The sequence below is a fragment of the Bos taurus genome, chromosome X, assembly GCF_002263795.3.
Source record: "Bos taurus isolate L1 Dominette 01449 registration number 42190680 breed Hereford chromosome X, ARS-UCD2.0, whole genome shotgun sequence".
NCBI lineage: Eukaryota > Metazoa > Chordata > Mammalia > Artiodactyla > Bovidae > Bos > Bos taurus.
Genome location: NC_037357.1, coordinates 110,767,558 through 110,783,504, shown reverse-complemented (window position 1 = coordinate 110,783,504; position 15,947 = coordinate 110,767,558). Strand labels below are relative to the sequence as shown.

The window sequence follows — 15,947 nt, the reverse complement described above, 5'->3', positions numbered from 1 at the left end:
TGTTTGCATGACACTTCTGTAACTCTTACAATACTTCAACCAATTCCCATCCTATAGACAATTATCACTTACTGAATTTAATTGCGCCTAAATGTCTGCTCATTCGCTCTCTTTGTTCAGTCTAAAAGGGTCAATCTTGACTCTTACACAGAGAGTATCTGTTACCCTACTGTCCAAAGCAGGACACATCTGAGAGTGAAAGTTGGTGCTTTAGATAATTATGCTGGGACAAAAGTTATAATTTGTGATGATTCAGGCAAACAGAGACCTAAGATCACCTTGGTCATTTATCTACCAAAGAAGCTTTTCACTGCACAGTCCAGGTTCTGTAGTCAGGTTCCTTCAGCTGAAACCCTGGCTCAGGCACTCTGAAGCTGTGTGTAATAGTAATAATAGCCATAACTATTTGATGGGTATAGCTATTTGGTAGGGTCAGTGGGAAGAATAAATGAGCTATGCAAATAAAGCATTTAATCTAGTGATCAGTACATAATAAAATCCTCAATAAGTATCAGTTTTTATTTAAATAATATATCCTTTAGGTTCCTAATTGAACATGTTGTTCAAAGAACTTAAAAAAAAATGGCTGAGAGCATATGATACAAACAGAATTTAGGAGACAAAACATTTCACCACTTAGTCACACTCTCTTGAAAACAAAAAAGTGCTCAGAACACATTTTTCCTAACCAAATATAGGAACCAAGAAGATGCTTTTGAAGATAGAGATAAATAGGAATCAACCTGCTCTGTTAATATCCGTATTAGGAGGGTCAGGAACACATTAGGAGGGTAAGTTAACTAGGTTTCCATATTGCTCTGCTTGGATATTTGTTGGAAAGCTGTTAGGTTGTTGCAAAGGATCCATAAATCCATGTGCCTACCAGGCATTGTCTGTAGATTTCTGTAGATATATATTGAACAAGGCATCAAATTAATAGCCATGCTATTAAGATTAATAAAAGGCAAATTCATTAAGAGCTTTACTGATTTATTTTTGCTGTCATATTCTTTCTCCATCAATGAATGTTAAAATTTCAACCACTATCATGAGCAGAATTCTTGGAAGTTGTCATCCCACATAGAATGCCAATATTCAAAGATCCGAGAACCATCTGATAGGAACAAGGCTGAGTAAAATGTTCCTATAAAGGGGCAGATTGTAAATATTTGGGGATTTGTAGGTCATATACTCTCTGTGACAACTGCCCAACCCTGCCTTTGTGACGTGAAAGCAACCAAGGATGATACATAGGAGGATGAGTCCGACGTTGCTTCGATAAAACCTTACTTGTGGACACTGACCTTTGAATTTCCGAAAATTTTCACACGTCATGAAATTCTTTTGGTTATTTTCAATCATTTAAAAATGTAAAAACAGTTCTTAGCTCATGGGCCATACAAAAACCAGCAGTGGAGCTCTGGACAAGAGAATTCACTCAGCCAAGCAGCTCCAACCAGGGAGAAAAGCCCTTCAGCATACTGTGGAATTATGAAAGTAGGTTATAAGTCACAGATTAACAGGGAAGTATGGATGCGACAGTTGGACTGTGAAGAAAGCCGAGCGTGGAAGAATTGATGCTTTTGAACTGTGGTGTTGGAGAAGACTCTTGAGAGTCCCTTGGACTGCAAGGAGATCCAACCAGTCCATTCTGAAGGAGATCAGCCCTGGGATTTCTTTGGAAGGAATGATGCTAAAGCTGAAACTCCAGTACTTTGGCCACCTCATGCGAAGAGTTGACTCATTGGAAAAGACTCTGATGCTGCGAGGGATTGGGGGCAGGAGGAGAAGGGGACAATAGAGGATGAGATGGCTGGATGGCATCACCGACTTGATGGATGTGAGTCTCAGTGAACTCCAAAAATTGGTGATGGACAGGGAGGCCTGGCGTGCTGCGATTCATGGGGTCGCAAAGAGTTGGACACGACTGAGTGACTGAACTGAACTGAACTGATTGAAAATTTCAGGGCTTACCTGGTGGCTCAGTGGTAATGAATCTGCCTGCCAACGCAGGAGACAGGGGTTTGATTCCTGGGTTGTGACCCTGGAGAAGGAAAATGGCAACCCACTCCAGAATTCTTGCCTCAGAAATATCATGGACACAGCAGCCTGGCGGGCTACAGTTCATGAGGTTGCAAAAGAGTCGGACACAATTTAGCGACTAAACCACAACACTGAAAGTCCCAAATAGAAAAAAAAAAAAAAGAAGAAAGAAAGTCCCAAATGATGTACCTTAAAACTTCTCCAGGTGTTTCTTCCTTTGCCTAAAACATCTAACACTATTTTTACGTACATGTTATTCTCATGTTTCCCTACCCTTGTATACACAGATTCTCATGTCAAGTGTTCCATGCATTCCCCAACATATGCTGCTTAGAAATGTAAGGCAGATTTTAATGTTCTTTCTTAATCTTAGAATTATAATAATTGGCATGAAAAGGAAATTGTACCATTTTTCTGATTTTCATCCTAGCTTTTGCATTTATGACATTTTATTCCCATTTTAATATATCTACCAATTTACATAATACCTTACTTATCTACAATATCTAGTTGAGAATATCCACAAAAAGATCAGTTAAGAATTCTAACACCTTCAAGATAAGACTTTATAAATATCAAAGAACAGGAAATCTGTTCTGTAATTACTCCTGATTTAGGACACACAGATTGAGACATTATGTTCTCGTAAACTAACAGAATGCATCGCGTCTATTATAGGTGTACTTCTTCCTCATGAAAATGTCCTTTCCATTACAGGGAAAAGGCATTTAATGCAAAAGTAGCACTGAATAAGCAGGCTCTTGATTAGAAAAAAAGGAAACTTTCAGGATAAATTGTATCCATGGCAGTTCATCACTTGCAGTTTCCTCTTTGAATCCAGAAAAAAACTCACATTTCCATTAAGCATTCAGTTTCTGGTGGGCCAGGGATTGCTTGAAGAAATTTTACAACTTACTTCATAATTTTCTCCACTAACTTAACTGACATTATAGACACCAGAGGCTTCTGGAAAAACTAAGTAAAAACACTGCCATCAAAATTGCTGTAAATGAGTTTTCCTTCTTAACAATTACCCTTGCTTGAGGATAAAGCCATGAGCAAGAGCTTCTCACCTTTTCTTAATTTCAGAATCCACAATAATCTGCCTCTTCTTTTGTGGAGGTGGTGGAGGGAGTTCCTCTTGGGCATGCTTTACCAGGATTTGCTCCCTCGTGGTCACCATAGTTACCGTTTCCATTACAGTTGTCTGTGTTAGTGATGGCTGAGTGGTGGTGACAGCCTGTGAAATCTGCAAGAAGTATTGAAACAGAGGTCACACATTGCTTGAAAGACTTCAGTAAAGACTGCTCGGAGTGGGGAAAGAAAATAATGAGAAACTGTTCCTGCTTGTTGGTAAATTGACCTTCAGATCAAAATAGCACCATATTGAACCCAAATCAAATTGTTTTATCTGACTTAAGTTATGTTGACTGAAATCACAAAGGCAAGTAATCTCAAAACCAGGAGTAAACTTAGTGCCTCTTCAATTTATTGGTCCAGCTATGGGAAATAAAGGGGGCAAAGGAGGAAAATTTAGGGGGTCATTCTGACATTTAATTAGACACGCTGTGTAAAGTGTTCACGATGCTAACATAAATTTTGCTAAAGTATTCCAGCACCAATTTCACTCCTGGCTCACTCTACATGTTTATTAAACAGTTCATTGAATGCATCTTTGGTTTTCATATATATGATTATTTATAGTCTGTAAATTTTGAGACAAAATTCTTTGAACTGTGTGACAAATGACTTTTTAATCAAGCAAGTGATCTGTCTTTTTAAATTATAATAAATGGTTAATATCAAGTGGTGATCAGTCTAGAAATACATTAAAGCTGAATATTCTTCAAATGCTAAAAAACATACTACTCTTGATTTAAATTTGTGATTAAGTTAAAACATTTGAGTATCCAAAATTAGCATTCGAGTCTTCTCAGTTTAGAATCATACTTTGTGTTCAGACCTTAAAAAGTTGTCGTTTTCTTTTTTTTAAGATATAGGTCAAAACTCTTTGGAATAATATGTTTTGTGACCCATCATGAGAGGTCATCCCTTCAGTACACAGTCATTACCAGACTGATAAATCACAAACAGTGAGACACTCTCCTGCCTTAACCACCAATTCTGCCTTACAGTCCTCAGTTATGAGGACTAAAAAGTTATCTCTTGTGATATTAATCATTATACTTCTAGTAATCAAAATTTTTCTGAAGATCTATATCCAAGGAGACCAAACAGGTCTGCTATGGCTCCACTCACAGGTACTTGACATGCACACAGCCAAGCATTTGGTTGGGGCCAAGATTAGTTTGACTGATTTTCCTGAATTTGTCAAGAGATAAGGAAAAGGTTTGGAGGAACCTCCCTGCCTTACACATGATGACCAATTCCCTCAATGGGAGGCAGTCAGGAAAGCCTCATAATCTTATTTTAGCTTCCACATAGGAATTGGCATGTGGTAATGAAATCTTTTTTCCATGATATCTTATGCAAAAATGCTTTTGACAAATGCATTTTAAAAGTGCTACCCTTTGTGCAAGCCATATCTTTACAAATGCCAAAGCCTTAGGGACTACCATCTTGATAGTCTAAATAGTTAAAAAAAAAAAAAAAAGACATTAAGAGATATCATGTTTCTACATGTGTCAAGCACAGATTTTATCTTCTCTAAGATCTCCATAGATACATTATTTAGAATCAATCACTGAGATTCAAATGATAATTATATAGTCCACTGACAAGTTATGTCAAAATGAAAGCAGAGAGTAGCATGGGTTTTTTTAAATGCTTGAAATAGAACCTCAAGCCTAACTGAACTCAACACGAAATGACAATTGCATGATCAAATTAATTTTACCTTTGACCAAAAAGAATACAGACTTTTTGGGGGGAGGGAGGGGGCATGGTTTGGGGAAGTTTTCCGGCCGAGCCATGTGACTCGAAGGATCTCAGCTCCTGGACTAGCGATTGAACCCTGCCCCTGCAGTGAAGCCACAGAGTACTAACCTCTGGACCACCAGGGAAGTCCTGAACACAGAGTTTTTAAGTTGGATTTCAAGAGGATTTAATTTTTTCAAAGTAATATTTTTTAACTATGGGCAAATTGTTTTGATATACAATGATGGCTTGAAGAAAATACTGTTCTGATGGGAAATTTCTACCTTTATATGTTTAGACACCAAAGTGCAGAGATTCCAAAAATACAAAACTTTTTTTTTTTGGTAGTTATATCCAATGTTATGAAATATGTGTGTTGAGTATTTGGCTGTGAAATTAGTTTCTAAAATGTTATAATATCATCTCATTGATACTTATTATGAAATTCATTGAAGTGTCCATGGAGGATAAAGAATAACAGCAACATCATAGACCATGAAAAGACATTTAAGAACACAGCAAAGCTTATAAGACAGAAAAAACAATAATTTTTCATCAAATGATAGCAGACATGTGTAATTGTTCTATATTATAATTATCACTGTACTGCATTTGAAACTACTGCATCATTTATTTCTTTAGTGATGATGAAATAAGAAAACATCTGTGCACTGACCCTACAAATATAGGATAAAATTCATGATATATAATAGACTAATAATTACTTTCAAAACCTACACCAGAATAACAATTTGTTATGTACTAAATTTCCCCATGGCTTTAGCTATTGACTGTGAACACTTAATTATCTGTTAGAATCATTAAAAATATAGATAGGAAGGGATTATGGAGGTCACTGAGTATAACCTTCTCTTTATTACAGGATTCACTACTTCCAGAAGCAGACAACTCCTTCCTGAGTATGGCAGCAAATTTTCCCATTGGCAAAAATCTTTTATACCTAGTGGAACCCTGCATTATTTTGATTTCATTAATTTAAAGTTTTCTTTGGGAATTCCCTGGAGGTCCAGTGGTTAGCACTCTGTGCTTCTACTACAGGAGGCACCAGTTCAATCCCTGGTTGGGTGCAGCCTAAAAAGTAAATGAATAACAATACAATAATAAAATAAAATTTGTCTTGAACCCTGAACCAACACAGAGTAAGGTGAATATTGTTTCTACCTGACAATCTTAAAGGTCTGAGGCTTGATAACCATGACTCTGATAAATCTTATTTACAAGCTCTATAATCCAGACCCTTGCTAGAACTAGATTTAATCTGACTGGTGCTCCAAAACATAGATTTTCTGGCTTTGGACATAATATTCCATTAAAGCAATCTAAAATTTCCGAAGTTATTCAGCAGCTGAATCACAGTGTTTATATCAGTATCATATCAGATATATAAGTATATACAGGACATCCAGAAATGAATACAATGGAATCTCTATTTTTAGAGATCTCACAGTATAGCAGTAAAGGTGACAACCACACCAATAACTATGAAATAAGGTGAGTCCATATGAAAAATACAGGTATGCAAAATAATTGCAAGCAAATCTTCATGAAAACAAAATCCATTTGTTTTTAAATACTATCCCCTTGATCTATCAGTTAACTAGCTACTAAAAATGGGAAAGAATTAGTTTAGAATTGTTTGTCTTTAGGTTTGCAAGCTAGTTCCTTTTACAGTGATTAAAAGTGGAGGTCCCTAAGTCAGGCTCCATAATTTTCAAATACCGGATTCACAATTCACATCCTGTAACATTTGAGGCAGGCTGGTTATACTTTCAGAGCTTTGAGTTTTTTTCTTCTTCATATGTAAAATATGAATAGGAATTTATTCCTCACAAGAGTATTGCAAACAAGACCTGTGTCATGGGTGTACACTCATGTAGTCACCCAGGTCCCCTCACTCAAAAGGATTTCACACTTGGTTTCATGCTCTGCTGTCACCCTCTTGAAATTCTTAACAATTTTTGGAAAGAACCCCTGTATATTCATTCTGCACTAACCTCGCCAAATACATACCCCATCCTGGTCGCAAGAATTCAACTATGTAATGTTTGAACCCAGTAGTACCCTCTGGATACACATTAGTAATAACCACTAAAAAGTTCAGAGAAAATTCAGGAATTTTTCTACACTGACTTTTACTCATGAAGAGATATATGTTAATTTCCAAATTTTACATTTTTCCCATCGTGAGAAAAATTAGAAGAGCACATGCCCAGTATCTTGATCATTCTAGGGTGTATATCTTCTTGCAATAAGGTTGTATAATTAGAGTAGGTCTGGAAAATCCATACTATTTTCAAACAATGAAAATCTTTCTTTACATTTTCTCTTCCATTTATTTAAAAATGCACATTGTGAAAAGGAACTGTATGTACATTCAAGCATATTTCAAGAATATAAAAGAGTATGTAATGAAAGGAAATACTTATTTTCCATCACTATGGCCAGCTTCTTATGGGGAACTAGTTGTACTTACCACCTGTTCTTACATTTTAAATTAATTTTGTGCTGTTATCATTCTTTCAGTTTGGCTTGTATTCTTAATTGCACCTTTTAATTGTCCATTTAATTATTTAAATAGTCTTGACTTTGTAAGTTCTTCGAGGTTAGAGACTTCTACTGGCATTGTGAGATACTATTTAAACATTTTTCAAAAACTTACTAAAAGAGATTCAATGTATAAAAAATCAGTTATCTTATTTATTATCATTTTTATTAGTATTAAAATACTTGTAATAAAAGCTACCAGTTACAGAGCTCTCTGCATGTTTCAGGCATTAAGCTAGGTGTTTACTTACTTAAGCAGTAAAGGCTTAATAAGTGGTAGCTGTCATTACCTCACAATGGCCCTAAGAACAAGTACTAAGCTTATTTCCATTTCATAGATTAGAAGTAAAAATTTCAGGCAGATTCAACTTGTAAGTGGCACAGCTGAGCTATAAACCCTAGTCCGATTGTTCCTTAATCTAACTCTTGGTAGCTGTGATCACTTGCTGCCACACCTGTTCAAATGTCCGAATGGTGACTTTAAGGGGTGTAATTGGGTATGTTGTTTGTACACACACACACATATATACAAAGTCAGAAGAAGACAGAAGGTATACACAATGGCATATGACAATCTTAAATCCCTTTAGTTCCTGATAAACTATAATAATAATAATAAAATCTGTGCAAAACCAATCAAATGAAAAAAACATCTGATTTTTAAAAAAGGTACAAGCAGGTTGACAAGCGTGGATTGAAGTTTCTGGTTGTGTTGTTTATATGAACCCAACTTTAGAGTGATGACTGACCTTTAATGGGTATGGGGAGACTGCAGTTCTACAGTGTAAAACATATTGCATAATCATAGCAACAGCTTTAGCTGATAATTGGTAGCCAGGCTTAAAATGATCTCTACAGGTATGGTAGCACAAGACATACCTACCTGAAGATGATGTAAGGATTCCAGTTCTAAGCACAGAAAGGATTTATAGGTTGAACTTTATGAGGAATCTGGGTTATTAATCAAAAGACTATAAAATGTTCTATCTCATGAACAAGTGCAGAGGAATTACCACAGCTAGGTGTAGCACGAAGGAGTGCTCAAGTTCATGAGTGCGTCTTGGTAACTAAATCGTAGTTAACAGCTACTGTCCTACTTTGATACTGATATTAAGGCAGTATAGCTTCTTGAAAAGATACTGATATTAGAATCATGGGCACGATGAGAGTTAATACTGAAGAGATATCATAAAAAGTTATTCTCCCATTTAAGAAAATATTATCTAATAATTAAGAAGGTTTATTCTGTAAAACTCTGTTTGCTGCTGCTAAGTCACTTCAGTTGTGTCCAACTCTGTGTGACCCCGTAGACAGCAGCCCACCAGGCTCCCCCCATCCCTGGGATTCTCCAGGCAAGAACACTGGAGTGGGTTGCCATTTCCTTCTCCAATGCATGAAGGTAAAAAGTGAAAGTGAAGTCACTCAATAGAGTCTGACTCTTAGCGACCCCATGGACTACAGCCCATCAGGCTCCTCCATCCATAGGACTCTCCAGGCAAGAGTACTGGAGTGGGGTGCCATTTAGTTTTACATATTTTGTCCCTCACTTCAAATTCTCTTTCATACAAATTGCTAGAAAGAAGAGATATCTGTTGGCTTCATGATACATATTAAACACAGAACTTAAGCAACTGTGTGAATTAACTACATTTTGCAAAAATTCAACAAGCAATGGGATTTACTTTTTCTGATCCACCTGACCTTCTTCTATACACCATCTGACATAAAGCAATGGGACACCTTCTTTAACTAGGGATGCAGATTATTAAGCATACAGAAAAAAAAAAAAACTTGTATATTTCTTGATGTGTTATTTATTGTCAGCAGACAACGGATTTATCATATAGAGGCTGAGTATTTTATCTTCATGGTATTTTAATTACATATTCATGATGAGTGAAATGTAACTATTTAGAATTCAGCCTTCTTTGAATAGGAAGAAAATTTTATTTTTATTATCATCTTCCAGCTGACTCCTGAGATTTATATAGTAGAGATACTTGGAATCTCTTTGCTAATTACTCCAGAGTTTTATATAAAATTTCAAGCAAAGAGAAATGCATCATAAACATTTAAAACTGGAAGGGCATTACAGAGATCTTCATAGGCCAATTTTTTCATTTTATAAGTAAGAAATGAGCAGTTCCAACAGTTAATTCAGCTCTAGTCTCTTAAACTTGCAGTGCCTACAACATTTTATGTTGTAGTAGATAAATGAATTTACAACATAAAACCAGTTGCACCGAAATACACAAGGCCCATTGTCAAACCTCTACTTTAGCTGAAGGAAGCAAAAGAATACAGCTATTTCCCCAAGTTATTTGAGTTGTAACTTGGAAATTTTCTAATCAAACCTTTAACATAAGCAATTAACCAAAAGATGCTCTAAAATTCAAGATGGTTAGATCATGAATTAAGTATGATAAAAAACCTAAAAGAAGTGAGGAAATTTTACTTTAATTCTAGGTTTTATAAAGCCATTAAAATTGTTTTTTAATTGGTAGCAGACTGATTAGACTTGGAGAGCTTTCAGGAACCACTGAAAAGGGTTGTCAATTGAAAGGCCTTAGAGTATTTTTAATTAAAATCATTGGCAAAAGGATGAGAGGCAAACCAATTGTAACTACATTTTATGTATCAAGAGGTCTACAAAATAATGCTTTGAGAACAGGTATAGTCAGAATGTGCATGTAAAATATTTTATAGAGCGTAAAACCAGGGATCTCTAAAAAATGAGCATTAACTCAGAAAAGAAAGGCAAATACAGAAATTTTCATCTTAATGCTTTTGCATCTATTTGCATTTCTGGTATTATAAAAAATACTAGCTTATTATCTTCAACCATGTTTTACATTACTCACATGTCTGGCAGGAGTTTGAAAACTCTACAGGACATAAATAATGTAGAACAGACATATTCATACATAATAATCATTTTCTCTATTTGGGCATACGTGAGGACAGAAACGGACTTACACAGCATAATATGAATGCTCATGTTCAAGAGGAGGAGAATTCTGAGTACATTAATTTTATTTTTAAGATTTTTGTGCTTATAGTTCAGAACATCGCAAAAATGCTCATTAGAAATATAGCAAAATATTGATGAAATAGGAATAACATCTATGAACTTACATGAGTCATAGAATGTTGTCTACTTCTGGCAAAGAAGATAATTTTCTCTATTAAAAAAAAAATCACAAGACTACAGACTTTGGGACTTATCTAGATAGATACATTCTTACATCTAAATACCTGCTGCCAGGTCTAACATTAATTACCATAATAAATTATAAAGCAAATGAATAATATCCTCTTTCCATAGTATACTATGATTTCAGTTCAATAGGGGAAAATAATATTTCAAATCATTGAAATTATATTTAAGTTTAAAATATTAACTATAATGAATTTCTGACTGTCTTATTCCCTAGTAACATTCAAAATATAAATATGTTCATCAGGGGCACGATATTTAGAAAAAAAAAAAAAAAAGCAGCTGAGTAAATGTCAACAAGCAAGCACATTTACAAAAGATACAGAGGACGCATAAGGTCATTTAAGTATTCAAATAAGTCAATCCAGGGTATATTTCATTTGTTCTCTTTTCTCGTTTTAAGGAACCACATGGCAAGGGTTATTATTCTTTTTAACTTTTGGAAATGAAAAGTATTTCTATTTTCTTAGGCCACCTTCTTATCAACTTCAGCATCTTTAACTTGTATTCAGGTGTTATTCAAGCCAAAGCTGATTCTGAAATGCAAGAGAGCAGCCCTCATAGTTGGTTTTATTTTTTTTTTTTTTTCATGTTTTGATCTCTTGCCACGCTACTGTTTCATAAGGTCAAAATCCCTCAAAGCCTTGACCTGAATAGCAGTCAAAATTTCAGGCACACGATGCTCTTTATATGAGCATAAACAGATGCCTTGTCTTCTCAGTCACAATGCCTATATCCTACTGGATTTTAACTATTACCAGAACTGTGCTCATTCTTTACACCAATCATTTAAAAGATTTTTTAAAAGACTGAGGGTACTGTGTCATTAATGGGACTATTTTCCCCCGATAAACATGCTGGAATGTATGCATACAAGTGAGCTCTGTTCTTTAAAGTCAAAACCATACTCTCAACGTTCTTGGAATTCTTATGCCATTTTGATCAAATTCAATCTGATGAGTAAGAAAAATTGATTTTTGTTTTTAGTTATGAGATACTATTTCTTGTCTTACTCTATCTTGTTTTAATTCCTATTTCCCTGGGTAGCTTCTGTTTTATCTTGTTAAGAGTCCCATGCCCCTAGCAATGATTTGGATTGTGTCTATGATGGTGCATTTTGGGGAAAAACTGAAGAGTGAAAACTGAGACATGAGCTTAAGAAAGGCTCAAGTTTAGTGACTGAGGAAGCAAATTGCTAATATAATGTTGTTTATTTGCTTCTGGTCTGGTATAGGAGTGTAAAACTGTTTAATATAATGTTGTTTATTTGCTTCTGGTCTGGTATAGGAGTGTAAAACTGTTTTAAACATTTTTTTTAAATGTTAAAAAAAAAATCATAGTAGACTTGGGATTTTCATGGTAGTACAGTGGTTAGGACTTCGCCTTCCAATGCAGGGGTGAGAGTTTGCTCCCTGGTTGGAGTGCTAAGATCCCACATGCCTCATGGACAAAAAAGTAGAACATGGACAACAGAAGCAATACTGTAACATTCAGTACAGACTTCCAAAATGGTCTACATAAAAACATCTTTAAAAAAAAAATCACAGTGAATTATAACAAGCCATCTAGATTCACTAAACAGTATGCCTTGCATATCAAGAGAATTTTTATTTTTTCCCTCAAAATGCTTTCAGGTCTATGGCTTCATTTTATTTTCATCAAATCCCAGGGAGCAAGTGGAGCAGATTTATATTATATGTTGGAAGTCAATATATAGAGAATTAAACAAATCAAAGCTAGTACTATTTTATCATAGATTTTGAAAAATTCAAAAATAGATTAAGTAAGTTGCCCAAGGCCAAAGTCTCATAACTTTTAAGCCATTAAAAAATAAGGCTTCTAAGGTTTTTTTTTTTTTTAATTAATCAATTTAAATAATCAAACCAGTAAGATTTTGATGAGATACACAAGTATCATTCTAAGGAATGAGTATATTTAAATATTACACTGCCAGAAAGGTCTCTCTTCTTCCCATTTCAGGCAGTACTGAGGAACACCAGAATGTAGGGACTGGTACATATGTCATTGTCTTACCAATTCAATGTTTTCAAAAAATATGTTTGGCAGACTTTATCAAAGGCTGCATGTAGATTATAAGCCTAATGAATGAGATTTTCTGAGCACGGAATCTAGGGCCACGCATTTGAATCAGTTTCCCAGGTAACTATCAGGCAGACTCAAGTTTGCAAAACCACTGCCAATAGTGCAAATGAACCAGAGTGCAACCTGTTGTTAACAGTTACACTTCCATGAATATATCCCTTTAAAGAGACACATTTCAAAATATCTTTCTTTTTCAAATAATGCCAGTCTTTCTTAATATGGCAACTGATCATTTTACAGCACCAATAACCTATGGAGCTGATGGGCATATATTGGAATGATATCACTGATGGTTTAACAAGTTAACACTCTCTAATGTATGACGTATTTGTTACATAAATATCAATGGTCAGGCAAAGTAGCCAAGGCCAGATTACATATAATAAGAAGAATCATGATCTGGTGGTAAAATCACTAGTATATCCACTGCTGTTGCTGCTAAGTCACTTCAGTCGTGTCCGACTCTGTGCGACCCCATAGACGGCAGCCCACCAGGCTCCCCTGTCCCTGGGATTTTCCAGGCAAGAACACTGGAGTGGGTTGCCATTTCCTTCTCCAATGCATGAAAGTGAAAAGTGAAAGTGAAGTCGCTCAGTCGTGTCTGACTCTTCACGACCCCATGGACTGCAGCCTACCAGGCTCCTCCGTCCATGGGATTTCCAGGCAAGAGTACTGGAGTGGGGTGCGATTGCCTTCTCCAGTATATCCACTAACAGCCCCAAATACAGTCAATGAAATTTTTATTATTGCCCAATGACTTTATGAGAAATGACTGCAATGGATATTTCTTCAAGTTTAAATTTTAAATATGAATTTGATTTTAAAAGATGGAACTGTGATTTAAAATTATGTATGTTGGCTGATCATTTAAATTATATATTTTGGAAGCAATGTTTCAAATTTCATTTTTTCATCTTTCAACAAACATTTCCTAAATACCGCTAATCTGATGCCAAGTCTCAAAAAACGAAATTCCCTGCACTGTCTCACAAGAGTAGATATAAGCCTAAAGCTATTGAATATGGTTTCAACAAGGGTATGTGCACAGTGCATTGAGCTATGAACTGGGACCAATTAGTAAAAGTTAGCCTCTATAACACAAAACAAAATGGCAGATTGTATTGAACATAATGTTAATTTCTGAATGACTGCCCATGATTCCACCATCTAACCATATCCGATAATAAGAGTTTCAAGTTTAAAAAATACTCCATTAAAAAAACATATTACCAAAACTGTCACAATTCTTAACAAAAAACCACATGATACTACAAGTATAACATAGACGTTTTCCTAATATACAGCCTATATATGTTAGTATAACTAAGTTGCATGATTTTTAGGAGTCAACAGTCTATGGTAGAAAATCCACTGATTATAACCTCACTTGCACTAATTGAAAGATATCTTTGGTGAAATCAAAGATCGTGGACCCCAGTCCTGCTCTTGTCATTGACTTTCTTTGGACAGTTCACTTTTCCTCCCTAAAATTAATTTTCTCATGTGTAAAATGCAGAGGTCAATTAATGGTCTTCATTATTTCAGGGATCTATGATTTGGAGTTAGACTGTGATGACACAGTTTCCTAGCATTTTGTCTGACTGTCTAAGTCACTCATCCTCATTCCCACTGAATTGGAAAGGATTATCCTCTATGGCTGGAGAAGGGAATGGCAACTCACTCCAGTATTCTTGCCTGGGAAATCCCATGGACAGAAGAGCCTGGTGGGCTACAGAAGAGCTGGACACAACAAAGTGACTGAACAATCACCACCCTATAAAGCAATAACTAGTTCAGCCCACCAGCACTCACTCCTCCACCTCTCCCACATTCTCCAGTGTCAAAGGTGACCAACAGAACAATGTTTTATATTTTAATTAAATACTTAGCAAGGACTAATCCAGTGACATCCTCTGTAGGGTTACAGTATCACTCTCTCATTGCAGATATCAAAAATCTCAAGTATAATTTATTGTAGGTTAATGAAGGGATCCAACCAGTCCATTCTAAAGGAGATCAGCCCTGGGTGTTCTTTGGAAGGAATGATGCTAAAGCTGAAACTCCAATACTTTGGCCACCTCACGCGAAGAGTTGACTCATTGGAAAAGACTCTGATGCTGGGACGGATTGGGGGCAGGAGGAGAAGGGGACGACAGAGGATGAGATGGCTGGATGTCATCACCAACTTGTTGGATGTGAGTTTGAGTGAACTCTGGGAGTTGGTGATGGACAGGGAGGCCTGGCGTGCTGCAATTCATGGAGTCGCAAAGAGTCGGACACGACTAAGCGACTGAACTGAACTGAATGATTATGACTAATGATCTTTGATTTCACCAAAGATATCTTTCAATTAGTGCAAGCGAGGTTATAATCAGTGGATTTTCTGCCATAGACTGTTGACTCCTAAAATCATGCAACTTAGTTATACTAACACATATAGGCTGTATATTAGGAAAAAATCTAGGTTATACTTGTAGGGTCATGTGGTTTTTTGTTAAGAATTATAAAAGTTTTGGTAAAATATTTTTTAACGGAGTATAAAAAAAAAAAAGCCTCTAGATGAAAGTGAAAGAGGAGAGTGAAAAAGTTGGCTGAAAGCTCAACATTCAGAAAACTAAGATCATGGCATCTGGTCCCATCACACATGGGAAATAGAGGGGGAAACAGTGGAAACAGTGTCAGACTTTATTTTTTAGGGCTCCAAAATCACTGCAGATGGTGATTGAAGCCATGAAATTAAAATATGCTTACTCCTTGGGAGGAAAGTTATGACCAACCTAGATAGCATATTCAAAACCAGAGATATTACTTTACCAACAAAGGTCTGTCTAGTCAAGGCTATGGTTTTTCCAGTGGTCATGTATGGATGTGAGAGTTGGACTGTGAAGAAAGCCAAGTGCTGAAGAATTGATGCTTTTGAACTGTGGTGTTGGAAAAGACTCTTCAGAGTCTCTTGGACTGCAAGGAGGTCCAATCATTCCATCCTAAAGGAGATCAGTCCTGGGTGCTCATTTGAAGGACTGATGCTAAAGCTGAAACTCCAATACTTTGGCCACCTCATGCGAAGAGTTGACTCATTGGAAAAGACCATGATGCTGGGAGGGATTGGGGGCAGGAAGAGAAGGGGATTACAGATGAGATG

General features: G+C 36.0%; 1 protein-coding gene across 10 annotated transcripts in view; it reads right to left on the bottom strand.

Annotated features, from left to right (window-relative positions):
* The window catches only part of DMD (dystrophin), a 2,236,915-nt gene that overhangs the window by 1,521,257 nt on the left and 699,711 nt on the right, over positions 1–15,947 (bottom strand). For all 10 annotated transcript variants that reach the window (XM_024988361.2, XM_024988358.2, XM_024988360.2 and 7 more), the window contains one exon: positions 3,117–3,292. In XM_024988361.2, coding sequence (XP_024844129.1) covers positions 3,117–3,292 — 176 coding nt within the window. The remainder of the gene's footprint in view (positions 1–3,116; positions 3,293–15,947) is intronic.